A 17,712-nucleotide genomic window follows, 5' to 3' on the forward strand; every position below is an offset into this window, starting at 1 on the left:
ACTCTTCAACCGATCGATTAATTGATGGGGGAAAAATATTGATTAAACTAGATTAGACTGGCTCAATGGGTGTACATTGCTGGGATAAAGCATGACACCCTCCCCCCCCCACCCCCCACTATCTCATCCATCTATCGCAACAATACCCTTGCTATTGCAAGGGTATTGTTGCTCCGTCCGGGACTTAGGCCCGGCCAGGACAGTTGTGATTGGTATAAAAAAATATATATAGACAAACCAGAGTGGTAGCGTTGTGTGTCCAAAGCGTATTTATTATATTCTTTGCAATGTTATCGCCGCATATTTACACTGTGCAACAAACGGCAGCAGCGTGACAATGCGCTGAGCACTTATTCTATTTAGGTTTTTTTCTGGTTGCCAAGAGTTGAAGAACGTTCAACTTTGGGTAGAACGCTGTGCTCAACACTTTTTCTACCCAGCCACCCAGTCACAATGAAAGAGGAGTAGGACAAATATTACAAAGACCAACTGTCACATACTACACATACAAATGCTGAACGACAATGGAGAAAAAATTAATACTGGTGGCCACATAGACTGGCGGGTGCTTATTATTTCTGTATGTGCTTCAGCCTTAGCCTGGTCCTACCAGACTCTGGTACATTTCATTTGTACAGAGAGTCTGGCCTCGCTCCATTGACAAGTGTTAACTTCCTTGAAGGCGGGTACTCTGTCAAAGTTTAAAACTATTGGATCTGCCCAGAGCCACTCTGGATCTGCCATAACCAATCGTTTGGTCGTGACGTCGGCTCAGCATCGCTAGCGTTAGCCTTAGCCAACTCCTTCACCACTAACGGAGCGAGCTGGAAAATCAAACTTTTCCCGAACCCCGCGGGGAGGAGGGCCACAACATCATGGCCACCAACACAACTCAGCAAAGATCGTTCTTGCTCGGGCTTTTACTTCTGGATATTCGGCAGCGTTGCCACAACGGACCGAATGGCTTCGCATGCATCTTTCTCCGCCGCCATTACGGAACTACAACTCAATAGAGCTGCAACGATTAATCGATTAGTTGTCAACTTTTGAATTAATCGGCAACTATTTTGATAATCGATTAGTCGGTCTGAGTACATTTTTTAAGACAAAAGTAAAAATTCTTAGATTCCAGCTTGTTAAATGTGAATATGTTCTAGTTTCTTCTCTCCTCTTGAGACAGTAAACTGGATATCTTTGAGTTGTGGACAAAACAAGACATTCGAGGACGTCATCTTGGGCGTTTGGGAAACACTGATCCACATTATTCACCATTTTCTGAAATTTTATAGACCGAACAACTAATCGATTGATCGAGAAAATAATCAACAGATTAATTGACTATGAAAATAATCATTAGTTGCAGCCCTACAACTCAAACTAGCGCACAACCTCAACGTTATTGTTCTCAGCCACTCCTTCTGTTCGCTGATTGGACCACCAAAGATTTGGCCGGAGAAAACCTAAGAATATACCGCAAACCCAGACGGTGTACTAAAATAAAATGAAAATTGAGCGGAAGTACGTAGGAGGGCAGAGCCAGGCTAATTCAGCCTTCCCTTCATCCAAATCAAGGGCCAGAGCAAGTAGGCTACTCTACCTCGTGCAGACAGTTTTCCTTCCGGATATTCTGTATCATAGCAACCAGATGCAACCAAAGCGTCTCCGCTGTAGAAACGCAACGCCTCCAAAGGGCTCTCAAGTTTTTGTGAAAGTAACACCAGCAATTGTCCAACCAATGACAATTTGGCCGGACAAGAGCATATCGACCAACCAATAGACCGACCAACCAACCAGAATGTGTCAGCTCTAACTGTCTTACTGAAGGAAGGTCCTGGTTAAAAACTATAGTTTAGGTGAAATCATTAACGTGATACAGGGCTCCAGACTAATGGTTTACATTGGTTGCGCCTTACTTACTTACATTTTGGTGCACCAGAACATCATTTAGGTACACCCACAATTTCTCTGCTTCAGTTTGCTGCTGCCTGGCGCTCAAAGTTGTGGGGAGAGGAGCTACTCTGGTATGCACACATGAACAATATGCTGAATCACACACACACACACAAACACACACACACACACACACACACACACACCCACACACACCACTGAGTGACCAGGAAATCAGAAACACCTGTCCAATGTAGTGCAACGCTATACAGGAGCCCTGCAGTTACCTCAAGCTGAAATGTATATCTTTTTAGTTAAAATATGATAATTACTGGGATGGTAAATTAAGACTGGTACTGTAAATTTACTGTTAAAGAACTCAATTTAATGCGTATCAGCCTTTGGGTAGCCATTTGCTATCTGTCTGTACAAGACAATGCAAATGAAGTCTCCATTAGGCGCTGTGTGTGCGAGTAAAGCCCAATTCATAGTCCTGCGTTAAATCAACGCCATAGGTACGTACGTAGGTACGTGTAGATACGGAACCTCACCTGACGTGCACCTCTCAAAAAAATGTAACTACACATTGTGGCGACGCACGTTGTTTGGCTTGGTAGCGTCGCATTCCCCCCTACTCATTTCTGGGTTCTCCTTCTCCATTTAAACAACATGAAATCAAGGAGAGGATTCACTTTTCCTGCTACTACTTTACGACTGTAGTTAGAAAGCACAGGGGAGACACTCTGGGGAGAAGCTAATTCCCGTCACTCTCTCACTCGCTCTACCACACACTGCCCACGCATACACACACATGCCAGCCCTGCTATTCTCTTAAAGAGATACGCTAGAACAAGACACCAGCGCACAAGTATAAACCTTAGGCCACTTGCGTAGGCTACGGCATAAGCTCTACATAGAGCCCCCACAGAACCCCGCTTAAGGTCTAGCTACACCACTAATACATTCTGGGATAGGAGGACAAAAAACAATCTGGGTTGTTTGCATTTCTTCAAACCAATCACAATCGTCTTGGGCATCGCTAAACTCCGGACACAGCAACGGTGCTTCTACAAAATAGTCTCGGGAAGAACCTTGTTTTAGTGGAACATTTGCACAACACAAACGAAAACGCCACATACAATATTAAGTTAACTGTTCACACAATACAGTAATGTGAGCTACTGTGAACTTTGTCCATAGCAATCCCCACCAATCGGTCCCAAAACGTTGCAGTTAGACAGTATAGGACGTAAACATATTCTTTGTAAATCTTTACAATCATTCACCGAAAAATCCAAATTTTCTTCTAAACTTGCCATTTTCAGCATGTAGCTTGCTAGTTTAAAGAGAACACACACAGAGCAGAAGGTCAAGGACATCTGGCGCGTGGCTCAGGCAATTATCCTGGAAATGTACTTCCGTTGATCCAGACTGCACAGGAAGTAACACGTTTTCAACTTTCTTGGTAATTTTAAATCAGTGAAATCAACAGCAAAACTTAGATAGGTAGAACATATATTTTAACTTTTGTAATGGCTGACTGAAAGAAATAGCGGCTTTTACACAACCTTCTGCACCAAATATACAAAAGTAGTATTTGCTAGTGAGGGGCAGCGACACACATTGTTTAAAGATGTGAGTAAATATTGGTTAAAAAGGCCTAGATCTATGTACAGTATGCGTAAAAGTTTGTATGAATAAAGAGACAGACAGACAGATAGAAGGGCTGAACGATTAATTGCATTTGCAATAATATCGCGATATGTTAAAACGCAATTTCCTAATCGCAAAGGCTGCGATTTGGTCACGTGACTCGCAAGAGCAAATCAGCCTGCACTCCGCACAGAAAGCATCAACTTAGCACGCTAGCGCTACGCCGTACCTTGAGCAGATTTCTGTCATTCAAACAACTCTGAGTTGTAGTTTAAAACTTTTACAGCCATTTTAATAAAATGAAGGGTTTGATTCGGGCTCGAGTCCATGGATACAGGCACGCAGAACTGAAGGCTCGGTTAGCAACGATTAACTCTGATTAGTGGTTAGCTCCAGTTGGCTAGCTCCATTATAAATCTATGGAGTGGAGGAGAGGGGTAACAACCAGACTCTGATAAATGACGTTCGGGGAGCTTTCACAGCAGCGTGGCTGCGTTGTTTCAACGGTTTTATTAGTACAGTTAATCCCACGGCAAGACCAGCAGCAGCACGCTACTGCTAACGTAACGATAGCCTCTCTGAGAAAGTGCAACATTGATGCTGTCATGTACACGGGCACGCAACTTCATGAGGGGAGGGAGGGGCTGGAGGCAGCTCCTCTGTGTGTGCTGTAAAAAAAAAAAAAAAATACACCGTTGTATAAACTGTATATACTATATTTTTTACTTAACTGTCTAGTAAAGTTCAAAGACAGTGTTTAAAAAGTGCAAGCCACATTTTGACATATGTTTATTACAGTAAATAATAATGAAATAATCTAAATACTACTAAGTGTGGTAAAGCCACATAGTTGTTTTTATATTTCTGCAATCTGCACTTTAGTTTGTGTGATTTGTTTCTGACTTTCATATGAATGTTTCCACCAGACTTGGTCAGTGCTCAGTATACTACTGTGACTGAAGTAGTTAAATAAAAGATGTCATTCATATAAATTCATGCATCACCTAATTTCATCATCACATCCAGGCCTGGCCTCCAGGAAAGAACAGTTTGTTTAATCTATCTAATCTTGTGTTGTCCATACTATACAATGATTTATTGCTTGTCTTTGTTGAATAATACAGAAGACAATGAGCTTAATAATCGCATATTAAATCGCAATCTTTTTTTGATAAAAAAATCGCAATTAGATTATTTTCAAAAATCGTTCAGCCCTAACAGATAGATCTAGCCCGCATTTTCTTCCAAATAACAATCGCTCATTAACATTTTGGGCGATTCATTTTCAGTCAATCATCTCATCTAATGACTGACCAACCGATTCAGCAGGACTAGTGAGATGTGTCCAAAGAGGATGAAAGAGATGTTCTGGGATGATAGTACGTGGATATCCCTGTCTTAAAAATGTGTTCAACCTAAATGTAAGGAATGCCCAATGACTGCACTGGTGGAGCTGTCTATGTGTCTGTCCTGGTCTTATGTGTGTGTATTTTGTTATTTTATATGAGTTGTGTCATGAAATGATAGTGTATGTTTAGTTTCTGTTTTACAATTTTTTATTGTTTATGATGTTGTTATGTGTATTTATTATTGCATTGCCACATTTTCAAGTGAGATGTAAGGACCTCAGGAAGAATAGCAATGCAGGTGCTAATGAGGATCCTAAATAAACAAACTAGTCATCCCACTACTTCATTGTCAACTGTTTTCATAGGGGACTGATGGCGAGGTGTGTTCATTTCAGGCACATGGTTTCTAAAAAAAAAAAAACAAGAAAAAAAAACAACGTATTTGCATTTTTCAATGCTTCAATGAAAATCCATTGTATTAGAGAGGAGGCTGAATTTTAATATACAGATATCTAAAAAAAAATATCAACAGATCAAACCAAAACTATCTACAGTGTTAAATACCACTAGATGTATGTGGAGAAATTAGTTTTTGATTTAGGTGAACTGAAACTTTATGGCGACCCATTGTATCGGTGTCAAATGCATCAACATACCAGACCAATGTTATGAGTGCAAACGGAAGTAGCTGCACAGCTCAGTGACCCGCACCTTTCTTCACTACACCTCAATATACTTCCAGCACTGCTGAGCATATTATCATCTCAACGCTTCTCAAGCGACCTCTGCCGAACAAGACTGGATCCCATCTCTCAAAAAGAAAAAGAAACAAAGACTGAAGGACTGATGCATTTTCACACTTCTGTACCATTGTAGCCAAGCGATCAGTTCCATCAGTCCATCCTTTATTGATTAAACATTAATAAAAACAACAGTTCAACTTGTTACAGCTAGCCCTGGACTGCTTTATACCGACTGAAAGTCATGGCCGTAACTGCAGATAGCTAGCAAAGACAAGCCTCCACCAGGACAGTTATTCCTAATAAAAGTTTAATGTGAAAAAAATAATCATGCAAAGAGCATCAAAGCCGGTTTAAGAGCTGGCGCCATATGTTTATAGTGGGAGGTTGAACGTTGCCTTCATTGACTGCATCAATTATCATGTAGCTAACAGACTGCACAGCATAAGATAATATAACATTATCAGCGGGGAATTTACAAGTATTGTTCCAAACTACGTAGACACTAGCCTCTCTCGTTTAAAAAAGATGTTCACCTCAAGAATCAGTTATTGTGTGGATTTGAGATGTGAGAGTATATACTGTCTGCTAACTAGCTCGGCTGCTAGCAGCTAGCTAAACAGCAGTGTATAAATTAGCCGTCAATGTGAGCCGGTGACAGACAATAAAGCTAATACAACGAATAACATCGGCTAAAAACGCATGCATATCTATCCGCAGTTTATTTTGAACCGCTAAAATCGGACAGAAGCAGGACAGTGACGTGACCCAGGACCGTGTATAACTAATCCATAGAGCAGAGCCCACAACGCGCCCGGACGGACCATTCAGGTTCCGGGGCGCAGCATCTTCCTGCACATTCAGTTGCCCTCCGGTCCAGCACAATAGTAGCAAGAGACTGCGGGCTGGCAGCGGGCAATTTACGAAAAAACGACACCTCGACATCGACAATTCGCCCGTTTACAAGCGTGGTTCTGGCTACCGGAGCAATACACATTTTCCAAGCCTTGGAAAAACATTGTGAAAAGTAAAACAAGCTTGGGATAGATAAAGCTCACACACTCACCTCGGGTCCAACCGAAGCCATGGTGCCTGGACGTTAACTCCGCCCACCCGCGAATACGTCACATATACTGATTTGCAGACGGTATAATACCACACCTGGGAATATGATTGTCAATAATGTCAATCCTTATGATATTCATAATAACCCCCATAGATATTACGATCACAAGAAAGTGAAATATGTGATAAATAAGTAGCCCAGCCACAGCATTCAGACATACTGAAAAAGGTACAGCTATTAGGTGCAACACTCATCTTTTAAAGGCACTCAGGGCAATTCAAAGTGCTTTTTATAAAACATTTAAGAGCAGCTAAAAACAATAAAAAAAAAAAAAAACGAAAAACAAATAAAATACGAGAATAAAAGTTACAGTGCAGTATAAGAAATTAACAATTATTTTAAAAAAGGCAACATCAAAAAGAAAGGTCTTCAGCCTTGATTTAAAAGAACTGAGAGTTACGGCAGACCTGCAGTTTTCTGGGAGTTTGTTCCAGATATGTGGAGCATAAAAGATTTAAAGAAACAAACCATTAGGCTATATCATGAATCCAATATAAATGCAAACATAAATAACACATGAATAGAACAGAGCCATGTTAATGTAATGTGTAACACCTTTGCTTGTATTACTATGGCAAGTCAAATGTCTGCTATCAAGACCTATTCATGTAAATGCTTACTGGGCTTCTCTACATTAAGGACACTTTTTCTTACACTAATATTTCATTACAACATATTTATTTATTATAAGAGATCAAACAATTACACTCTCAACTGTTAAAAAAAGATGATGAATTGTGGGTTGTTTATGCATGAATGAATGAATGAATGAAAAATATGAAATGTAAGAAAGACAACATTTCATAAAAAGCGAAGAAAAAAATCTAAACTCTTAACATGTGAATAGGTAAATAATGGTAGGGTATACATTTTAATGTAAAGCACATGAGTTCACTTGTAAATAAATGTGCTATACACAGTGGTGGAAAGTACATTTACTCAAGTTGCAGTACAAGTTTGAGGTACTTGTACTTTATTTGAGTATTTCCAGGACCATTTTCTGGTACTTTATAATTCTACTCCACTACAATTCAGAGGCAAGTATTATACTCTTTACTCCCCTACATATATTTGATAACTTTAGTTATAGTCCGGCAGCCCAGAGCCTTTCGATCAAACCCAAAGAGTACCAACATTAGAGCACAGGGGCATCCAGGGGATGACCTCTCATATGCAGATATGGATGTCTGCCGGAGCCCCACTGCTGCGTTTGGCCCCTGGGGGCCTCAAAGAGGGCTGAAAAAATGTGTTTGATCAAACCTTCAAAAGTACCATCTCAAACCACTCTGATATGAACAGGCAGGTCACACAGAGTACTGAATGGCCCCTGCCAGCCACTAAAAAAAGGGCCCCTCAGATATGGCCAAGATCAAACGAAGGGGGTACCACATGAAACCACCTTGAAATGAAAAAGCACATCCCACCGAACCCAAAAAAAAATCGAACCATGCCAGACAAATTACTTGCTGCAGAGGGCCTGCCAGACGCCCCTCAAATGTGGCCCCAATATCATACAACTGACCTAGATTAAATGTTGAGAGTACCACTTCAAACTGTTTCTGAACCAATTGTACACATCCACAAAGTACAACTATCAGCATGCCAGACACATTTTCTGCTGCTTACGGTCCACCAGACACCCCTGAAATACAGTCCCCACATACTTGACCTTGGAGCAGACTGTAAATAGAGATGCAGCATCACCCATTAGTGCCCCTCATTGTGAGGTTCACTCATTTACACAATGCAATAAGAAGATGGTGTATTAGTTCAGGTCAGCAAGGAATGCCTGTGACAGAGTTGCAGAGTCTGACAGCATTGGAGGCAGAGGAACAGCCAGCTGCACAGCTTCAGGCCAGCAGAATACAGAAAGACAGTCACCACAGGGATGCCTTGATCAATGCAATTACAGACTCATGTGATCCCTTTTCTTGTCCATGTTGGTATGTGTCAAATAATACATGAATCTCATTCCCTTGACTGGCACAGACATATGTGAGGAGTTTTCTGTCTAGGACTCCATATGATGTTATCTTTCCAATGGCATATAAGAAGGAATGGATCAGGAGCCCCCCCCCCATCTAGCTCTCGCTGGATCCGCACGTCCGCAACCAGACACAAAAAAATATTTACCTCCTCAGTTGACCACGGTCGTGGTTTTGCGGCTTGCCATAACTAAAATATAAATATATATAAAGTCCTGTAAATAGTGCAGAGAGTAGCTAGCTATATCTCACAATATCTGGCTAAACTATTTAAAAATGGTGCGTTTGTTCAGGTCAGGACGCTCGGCACTCTTGTCTGCTGATGAAGTAGTGAATAGTGACTATTTTCTCTGACCAATCAGTAGTCTGCAGGTTTTTTCACGTCACCTTTTCGGCTCGCCTCCGCTTGGAACCTCGACTGAGGTGGTACTAAAAAAAGTACCTGTTAGCAGGTACCAGGTACTTTTTTTCGTAATGGAAAACCAAAAAAAGGCGAGTAGAGTCGAGGCGAGTCGAGCAGGTACCATGTAATGGAAAAGCAACTTAAGTGTCACATTGATCCGCGGTAAAGTTGTGAAACCGTCCTGTAGCATCTCAAGTTTTCTGAGCAACTTACTCTTGTCTGTCTTGAGGCTTGATCCATCTGAGTGTGCGATGGACAGCGGTTACTCTGTAACTGGGAAGCTCTTAATATGTCTAAGGTCAAAGGTCGTCTTCTGTGAAATCATAACAAGAAGGTGAATGAATACATCTCTCATGGTCTCAGCCACATACTTTTCCTTGGTAGTAGTTTGCCTCCTTTTTAGGTTTTCTTTTGGAAAATTTGAAACTTGTCTTCTTTGGATGGGCTTCAACATCCTTTTCTTGTCTTGGAACTTCACACACAGTTCATGGCCAGTAAAAAGGCTTCCAGTCAGATACTCCTGGGTTTCCTGTGATGTTGCTCTTCCCGTAGCTATATTCAGGAGGTATGGAGATGTTGTTGATGGAGAAGAAAAGGGATCACATGACTCCGCAACTCTGTCACAGACATTCCTCGCTGACCTGAAGTAATACACCATCTTCTTATTGCATTGTGTGAATGAGTGAACCTCACAATGCCCCTCATGGGTGATGCTGCATCTCTATTTACAGTCTGCTCCAAGGTCAAGTATGTGGGGACTGTATTTTTTTTTTTAACCTTTATTTATCCAGGTAAGTCGATTGAGAACAACTTCTCATTTGCAACGACGACCTGTCACATTCACACAGTTACGCAGTTTACACATTCATACCTGGAAGCTGCCCAGTACTGCTGGCCACTGAGCAGCGCCACTGGAGCCGTTGGGGTTAAGGGCCTTGCTCAAGGGCACCTCAGTGGTGGTAATGAGGGAGGGACAAGCGCTGCTCTTTCACTTTCCCCACCCAGATTTTATCCTGCTGGTCTGGGGATTGAACCGGCAACCTCCCTTCCTTAACCCCTAGGCCACTACTGCCCCATTTCAGGGGTGTCTGGTGGACCGTAAGCAGCAGAAAATGTGTCTGGCATGCTGATGGTTGTACTTTGTGGATGTGTACAATTGGTTCAGTTTGAAGTGGTACTCTCAACATTTAATCTAGGTCAATTGTATGATATTGGGGCCACATTTGAGGGGCGTCTGGCAGGCCCTTTGCAGCAAGTAATTTGTCTGGCATTGTGATTTTTGGGTTCGGTGGGATGTGCTTTTTCATTTCAAGGTGGTTTCATGTGGTACCCCCTTCGTTTGATCTTGGCCATATCTGAGGGGCCCTTTTTTTTGGTGGCTGGCAGGGGCCATTCAGTACTCTGTGTGACCTGCCTGTTCATATCGGAGTGGTTTGAGATGGTACTTTTGAAGGTTTGATCGAACACATTTTTTCAGCCCTCTTTGAGGCCCCCAGGGGCCAAACGCAGCAGTGGGGCTCCGGCAGACATCCATATCTGCATATGAGAGGTCATCCCCTGGATGCCCCTGTGCTCTAATGTTGATACTCTTTGGGTTTGATCGAAAGGCTCTGGGCTGCCGGACTAGGACTAATAAAAAGGATGTAATATGAAGATGACGCAGTAATAGTTGAGCTCCAGATGGAGGCAGCAATGCAACAACAATGCCGTAAAACATCACCAAAGAAGAAGTAGTACCCTGAACGGCCCAAAGAAGAAGAAGTGGATCAGTTGTCCGGGAAACCCGCCATGTACGAGCACTTCGTCGGAAACACTTCTCTGTGGGGAGGCGCTTGTATTTTTGGATACAAAAAGAGACAGATGACAAGTTAGCCGGCCGCAAGAATTTAGATAACATTTAACTAGCTATCTCAAGCGGTGCCTAGCCGCGGTTACAGCTTATAACGTTAGCTAGTTAACTTAGGCGGACGTTAGCTAGATACAATCCAACATGACCCAACAAGCTGCTGCTCTGCAGACTTACAACAATGAACTTGTCAAATGTAGGTAACTTTAACTTATTTATCTTGTCAATAACGTTTTTCTATAGATTAGTAGTACTAGTCCCTGAAAAAGGTGTGATGCCGGGTGATTAACGTTAACTGTTAAGTGGCTGTTTTGGCGACGTGGTGTGCCTAATTCAGTAACGTTGTCCTTTTGAATATAATATTTTGCCACAAAGATACTTCAGTGTCTAACGTTAAACTGCAAAGGTGAACCCGCTTTCCTGTTGTCACGGATATGTTTCATTTAAAGATAACGTTGGCTCCCAACATACTCACTTTGTAGTATCACAGGGGTAGTAACGTTAACGTCCAGACACCTGTGATGTTGGGCTGGTCTGTTCTCCTTGAACTGTTCTTAAAAGCTTATTTGACCGGAACAGGATACACTCTGGTACAGTGTGATTAACCCTTCCAGATTATGCGGTGTCTATCATCTGGAAACCAGCCTTAAACCCTATGCACGCAGACCACGTTAGTTCAACTGAGGGCTAACAGGTAGGGCTGGGCGATATGGAGAAAATCAAATATCACGATATTTTTGACCAGATACCTCAATATCGACCGTAACGATATTGTAGTGTTGACTATTGGTGCTTCCTAAAATACAATGAGATTTTTGATAAATAATCATCAGTAATGTGGATATAGTGACTAAGTGAGTAAAGGCAAATAATAGAACAGTTACAACAGTCTGGTACGTTCAGAAAATAACATCACTTTACTGTAATGCAGCCTTTAAAACAAGTAAAAGACAACACTTATGCCATATTACGATATCCAAAAATCTAGGACAATATCTAGTCTCATATCACGATATCGATATAATATTGATATATTGCCCAGCTCTACTAACAGGCTATCATTTTCTTTAAACTTGAAGTTGTTTTAACAAATATGTTGGTCGTTTCTCCCGCCCTCCAAAAAAAAGAAAACAAATATACAGCCAACGTGTTTTTAGTTTCTGAGAAAGAAACATGAACGACGTAATGTTAACACTTCTCACCTGTCAGTTGCTGGTTAATCTGTTTGTAGTCTGAGAACCTTTGGCAGGGTGCCAGACCCAATTTAAAGGTATTTAATTCTACTTTATGATTGGTCCAAACAAAACTGGCCAGAAATGTTAAACTGTACACTACCGGTCAAAAAGTTTGGGGTCACTTAGAAATGTCCATTCCACTCTATTATAGACAGAATACCAGCTGAGATCAGTTGCATTGCGTTTGTTTTTGTTTTTTAACCAGGGCAGCAGTTTTCAGATGACATTATGTGCTTACATAATTGCAAAAGGGTTCTCCAATGTTTTCACAGTTAGCCTTTTAAAATGATATCTGATTAGTAAACAGAATGTGCCTTTGGAACAGTGGATGAATGGTTGCTGATAATGGGCAATGTAGATATTGCATTAAAGATCAGCCACTTCTTTCTACAACAGTCGAGAACCCTTTTGCAATTATGTAAACACATAATGTAATCTGAAAACTGCTGCCCTGATTAAAAAAACAATGCAACTGATCTCAGCTGGTATTCTGTCTGGAATGGAGTGGAATGGAAATTTCTAAGTGACCCCAAACTTTTGACCGGTATTGTATGTTGTCAGTGAGTTATCCAGGCACACCCCAAACACACAGTATACAACACATGTTGTTGGCAGTATGAGTTTTCAATATGAGTTCTGTTACAGACTAATCCATAACGCTGACTAATCGTTTCACTACCGATGCAATCATTTGATCTTCATGTGATTTAGAAATGTGCATAAATACTGATATTTTTCAGTTTTGTTTAAAGCAAACAACCCCCGTCATCACACCCAGGCACAGAATCATCCGTCGCTGGCCTCAGCTGCTCCAGTGAGGCGGGCCGGTGTGATGAAGCTGTGTCTCCGTCAGGTATTGAGGACCTGTGCTCCAAGCGAGAGGAGTTGAACAGTCAGATCAAGCAGGAGGAAGAGGAGAAGGAGCGCCTGCAGCACGACATCCGCGTCCTTTCGGAGAAGCTGAGCCGAGTCAACGAGAGCCTGGCGCAAAGACTCGCCGCCCGCGCCACGTTCGACCGCACCATCGCAGAGACCGAGGCTGCATACACTAAGGTGTGTGTGTGTGTGTGCGTGCGAGTGTGTGCATCGAGAACCGGTTCCAACTTGGAATTGTTCAGAAATGACCATTCCATTGAATTATTGGAATTGTTTGAAAAATCATCGGTTCCAAATTGAAATAAAACACAAAAGTATCTGTGAAATAAGCATGTGACCCGTTTCAACTCCACCCTTCTGTTTCATATTATTGTGAATTGAATATTTGGTGTTTTTTTTTGTCAAACAAAACTGTTTGAAGACATAACCTTGGACTCTAAGCAGCTGGGATAGGTTTAAAAAAACCCAACTTTATCTTAAATGTTCTTTAGAAAATAATCAGCAGCTCTAGTGGGTTTTGCAGGATTAATGAATACATTTTTTCTCTTTTAAATTTGGTCACATCTGACACAGGCACGTCAAAGACTGCATTAAAAAAAACCATCGTTTAACAGAACTTTTAGTAGCAGCAATACCATTTTTCTGCTTTTTATTGAGTTGATGTGTGAAAAGCTTGACTTGCTGTGGCTCTCTCTCTTGAGCACCATCGTAGGAACATGAAGTCTGTGTGGGGTTTCTCAATGTAGGGCCACCGTACATTCATTGTAGTCTTTAAACCCTGCAACCCGTGTATTGCAAATTTAAAGACATTGGTTGGGTTTTGGCTGTAAAAAAAACAAACAAACAAACAAATACTTTGTCAGTGCAGGCAGGGTTAAACCGACGGTTTTCATTGCCAATTTTGCACTTCAGGGTTTTTTCAGGTTGTTCACAGTTCACAGGACTGTGGTTGGACAGCTGAGCATGCCAAAGCCTTTTAGATGAAAACTGCCTATTCAAGCCAGTTGGGCCAGCAACGATTAGCCAAGTGGCTCTCCAAGTTTTTCACGTGAAGTAAGCAACGTGTGTTACTTTGGATTGAAATGGGGGGGGGGGGGTGTCCTCGGGAGCCCCACTTTAGGAACCACTGGATTAGCCTAAGCAGATACGATGTCGATATAAGGCTGAGTCAAGCTACCAAATATCTTGACGGCACAGCGTGATACTGTACAGCGTGTGCTTTTACAGTCAGTGACGCACCATCCTGTTGTCCTTCTGCAGCAGTCTCCTCTCCCACAGGTACATCCCTGCTTACTGATGTCGAACCCCCCCACCCACACACACACACACACCAAAGCTGCTCTTATTAAAGAACAACAGACAGTCAGCAGTGCCTGGCCCCCTTTTTTAAATGACCTTAACAGTATAAACCAAACTGTCAGCTATATGTTCTCTTCTTTTTACTTCTTATTCCTTCTTCTACTCCCCCCCCCCACCTCCTATAGATCTTGGAGAGTTCCCAGTCTCTTCTGAGCGTCCTGAAGCAGGAGGCAGGAAACCTGAGTAAAGCCACAGAGCCGCGGAGAAAGGCTCAATAATGCCAATGAAATGTCCCTGAACTCTCGTTTTGACCTCAAAAGCAACCCTCGACTCTGCGCTTTTAACCGTTTGTACTCCACTCTGGACTCAAGTGTAATAGATTTGATTGATTTTATTGTAAGTTTCTTATTCTAATAAATGTTTTTCTTATCACTTACCACGACTCTTTTGTTTTTTGACCAAACGGACAGCAGGGCAGACTTGGAATATGTTGCACTAGGCTGTTGTAGTTCGTGTTCAGTTAGATTTAAGATGAGTTACGTATTTTATCTCAAATTTTTCAACTCGGATCTCCCTCGCTTACTGTCATTTGTCAAGAAAAGCTAAAATGGTGTTTCTCAGGATGGAACTGACACGTAGACAGTATTTCCATTTGTTCAAGTTTTCTATTTATTGAGCTTTCATTTTTGTACAAGTGTGACATCACTTTGTTTTTTTATTAGCCCAAATCATTGACAATAACTTTACAGTAAGCACATCTGCTGCAATGTACATTTACAGACGAGTGGGAAAAGTAAAAGGGGGGGGGGGAATAAGATGAAGCTTCTACCACAGAGTCGCTACAACAGGGTGACCAACACAAACTGCTCCCTTTGCAACAGGAGTAGGCAGAGTGAGGTCCGCGCGTACACTTCAGAAGTCAAGTGGCGTGTGTCTATGTCCCACTGGTGTCATTCCAGACCGTTAGTGGGGATTCCCCACGTTTCACTCTCTGCCTTTTTGGTCCTTCGGTTCACAGAAAGACGAGAGAGCTAAAGATTCCCACTTTAGAGTTGATGTCCTCTTTGGGATTTTGGACATTGAAGGCAGCACTTACTACAGATGAATCCACAGGCGTGTCGTTTGACCACAGCAGGTCCAAGTCAGGCGCATTAACTTTTAGCTCCTTAATTACAAATCATGTGTACGTCACATTTCTTGCTGACTGTTTGTTATGCTTTTTCAAGCAGCCATTGGTTTCCATTCATTTCCTCATGCTGTGGAAATGTCTTTAGTCGACTGTTGAGTTGTGTAATCCATCACAGTGCACGTCAAGTCTGCATTCTTGTCAGTTCCGTTTACCCTACGTTAGGATGTGTGGTAATGTCGTTTATGTGCAGATTGATTTAAAATGTCTGCGCTGCATGTAATAGGGCTGGATATTTGGTACTGACTGAAATGTGTGTACCACCAAGTATGGAGTACAGAACGCTTGCTCAGATTCATAATCTTGTCTTTTCAGACAATATGATTGAAATGGCCAGTTTTCAACTAAACACTTCACAAAAGTGTTCGGAAAGGTATCAAAAGTGTAATTTTGGTGTTTGAAATGATACCCAGCACTAACTGCACTACGATGCAACCATAGTAGGTTCACTGTGATGACTTATACAAGTCGAGAACAAGTCTTCTGGAGATTTTTATACCATATGAAATTGAGTGGAAACTGAATGGACATCTGGAATAGTTCAAAAATACATTCAGACTCTAAAACCACAGTAGCACGGTTTGCAAAAAATAGTTGTGATTCGCACTAAATGGGCTAAAAAAAAAAAAAAAACCCCGCTAAATCACTGCCGTGGTCCTTGAAAGCTATTGTACATCAGCTGAACTGACCTATAACCACGACTAAAAAAATGACGGACTTTAGGGGGATTTGTGGGGTTGTTTCAGGCCAATTATGAGAACCTGGACCTGTGTGGAAAACTATACGCTTGGGATACAGTTTGCGGCGACAAGGCCGACAATCACAAGACTTTTGATGCAAGGCTGTGGCAAACGGAGTAAAAACAGTGGACATGGCATTAATCGGCAGTGCATTCACTGTGTACAATTGAAGAGGTCTATTCCAAAATGCTATTCATTCATTTTGATGAAAAAATAAATCAATACCTGCAGTCTAAAAAAGTGTTATTCCGCCAACCAAGGGCTCCAAATCCATTCTCATACATCTATCTGACATACAATCAATGGTTGTGTAATACGAGTTGTCAATAGTGGCTACAAAACTCTTCAACTAGACTTCTTGTTCTTTTTAAGTGCACGTATGCTCCGTTGCCTACTCTGTTGCTTCTCATGAGGTGCAAAACAAAGCTAAAAGCAAGACAAAAAGACAAACATCCAAGACTCCAGACGAAAACAGAGAATTCCTAAATTCATCAGACGAGGACAAAACGTCCCATCTCCTAACAGCAAAAGTCCAACCTCGATGCTGAACACATTTCATCTGATTGGAGAAAATGAAAAAAAAAAAAAAAAATGACAGGGAGTAAGAAATACATCTTATGTACTTATGAAAAATATGGTGGAAACTGTACAACAATACTGGCCGTAGGTTTTTCGATCCCGGGCGTGTCAAGAATGAACGTGAGGCCGTTAACAGCAACACTTTAATCACTTGGCATTATGAGTTTAAATCATCTGGAAACTTGGTGCATTCTTGTATATAAAACAATCTTAATTAAAAAAAATAATCATTAACATCTTTCAAAAACGCACACAATCTTGCATTCACTCTCACAAACATGCCATATTATGAATGATCAGAATGGTTGTTCTGCCTTCGTGACTTCCATGGGACCGGCTTCTTTCTCTTCGTGGAATGTCAAAGTACATGAGGTCCGACTGGAAAACAACAACACACCAAAAAAAAAAACGTCGCTTCCTTCCACACCAGCAAATATGTCTTTACAAAAAGTGGGTTGGGGTTTTTTTTTTTTGTACATGAGCAGGTCTCAGACATGCAAACTTCAACTTTAAGCAGGAATAAATACACAAGAAGCCAGACTTAAAAAAGGCGACAGCTGACAACTTTTTTTTGATAAACGTGACACAAAAATACCTTGATAGAGCATACACAGAAACATTCTACAGTATGATGATTTGTGTTTGTCACCAGCAATACGGACATACAGACATTGGCCAAGGTCACTTTTTCCAAGCGGGTTATCAGAATCAGTTGCTGACTGACTGACAGAAATGACCCCTGGGGGGTGCATATCCCCCCCTCCCCCCTCCCTTGTCACCAAGAAGGGAAGGTGTGTTGAAGTTT

General features: G+C 41.6%; 2 protein-coding genes across 3 annotated transcripts in view; one reads left to right on the plus strand and one right to left on the minus strand.

The window, feature by feature from the left end:
* The window catches only part of ehmt1b (euchromatic histone-lysine N-methyltransferase 1b), a 38,713-nt gene extending 31,922 nt beyond the window's left edge, over positions 1–6,791 (minus strand). Inside the window, exon 1 of one of the 2 annotated variants that reach the window (XM_078271470.1) lies at positions 6,699–6,791. In XM_078271470.1, the coding sequence (XP_078127596.1) occupies positions 6,699–6,719 (21 nt within the window). In that variant the 5' untranslated portion in view covers positions 6,720–6,791. Of the gene's footprint in view, positions 1–5,548; positions 5,663–6,698 lie in introns of those variants that run through there. The other variant, XM_078271469.1, reaches the window with a different exon arrangement.
* A 4,107-nt stretch (positions 6,792–10,898) lies between these two features.
* Positions 10,899–14,836, plus strand: ssna1 (Sjogren syndrome nuclear autoantigen 1). Its single transcript, XM_078271473.1, has 3 exons — positions 10,899–11,188; positions 13,081–13,280; positions 14,588–14,836. The coding sequence occupies exons 1-3, from the start codon at positions 11,137–11,139 to the stop codon at positions 14,678–14,680; spliced, it is 345 nt and encodes a 114-aa protein (XP_078127599.1). The 5' UTR covers positions 10,899–11,136; the 3' UTR covers positions 14,681–14,836.
* The last annotated feature ends 2,876 nt before the right edge of the window (positions 14,837–17,712 follow it).

Source organism: Sander vitreus, chromosome 16, assembly GCF_031162955.1.
Source record: "Sander vitreus isolate 19-12246 chromosome 16, sanVit1, whole genome shotgun sequence".
NCBI lineage: Eukaryota > Metazoa > Chordata > Actinopteri > Perciformes > Percidae > Sander > Sander vitreus.

Bases quoted from the DNA above. Each gene is read 5' to 3' on its own strand.
- ssna1 (XM_078271473.1), top strand. From the start codon at position 11,137: ATGACCCAACAAGCTGCTGCTCTGCAGACTTACAACAATGAACTTGTC. The intron at 11,189-13,080 runs GTAGGTAACTTT...TGTCTCCGTCAG, and splicing joins CAACAATGAACTTGTCAAAT to GTATTGAGGACCTGTGCTCC. The intron at 13,281-14,587 runs GTGTGTGTGTGT...CACCTCCTATAG, and splicing joins CCGAGGCTGCATACACTAAG to ATCTTGGAGAGTTCCCAGTC.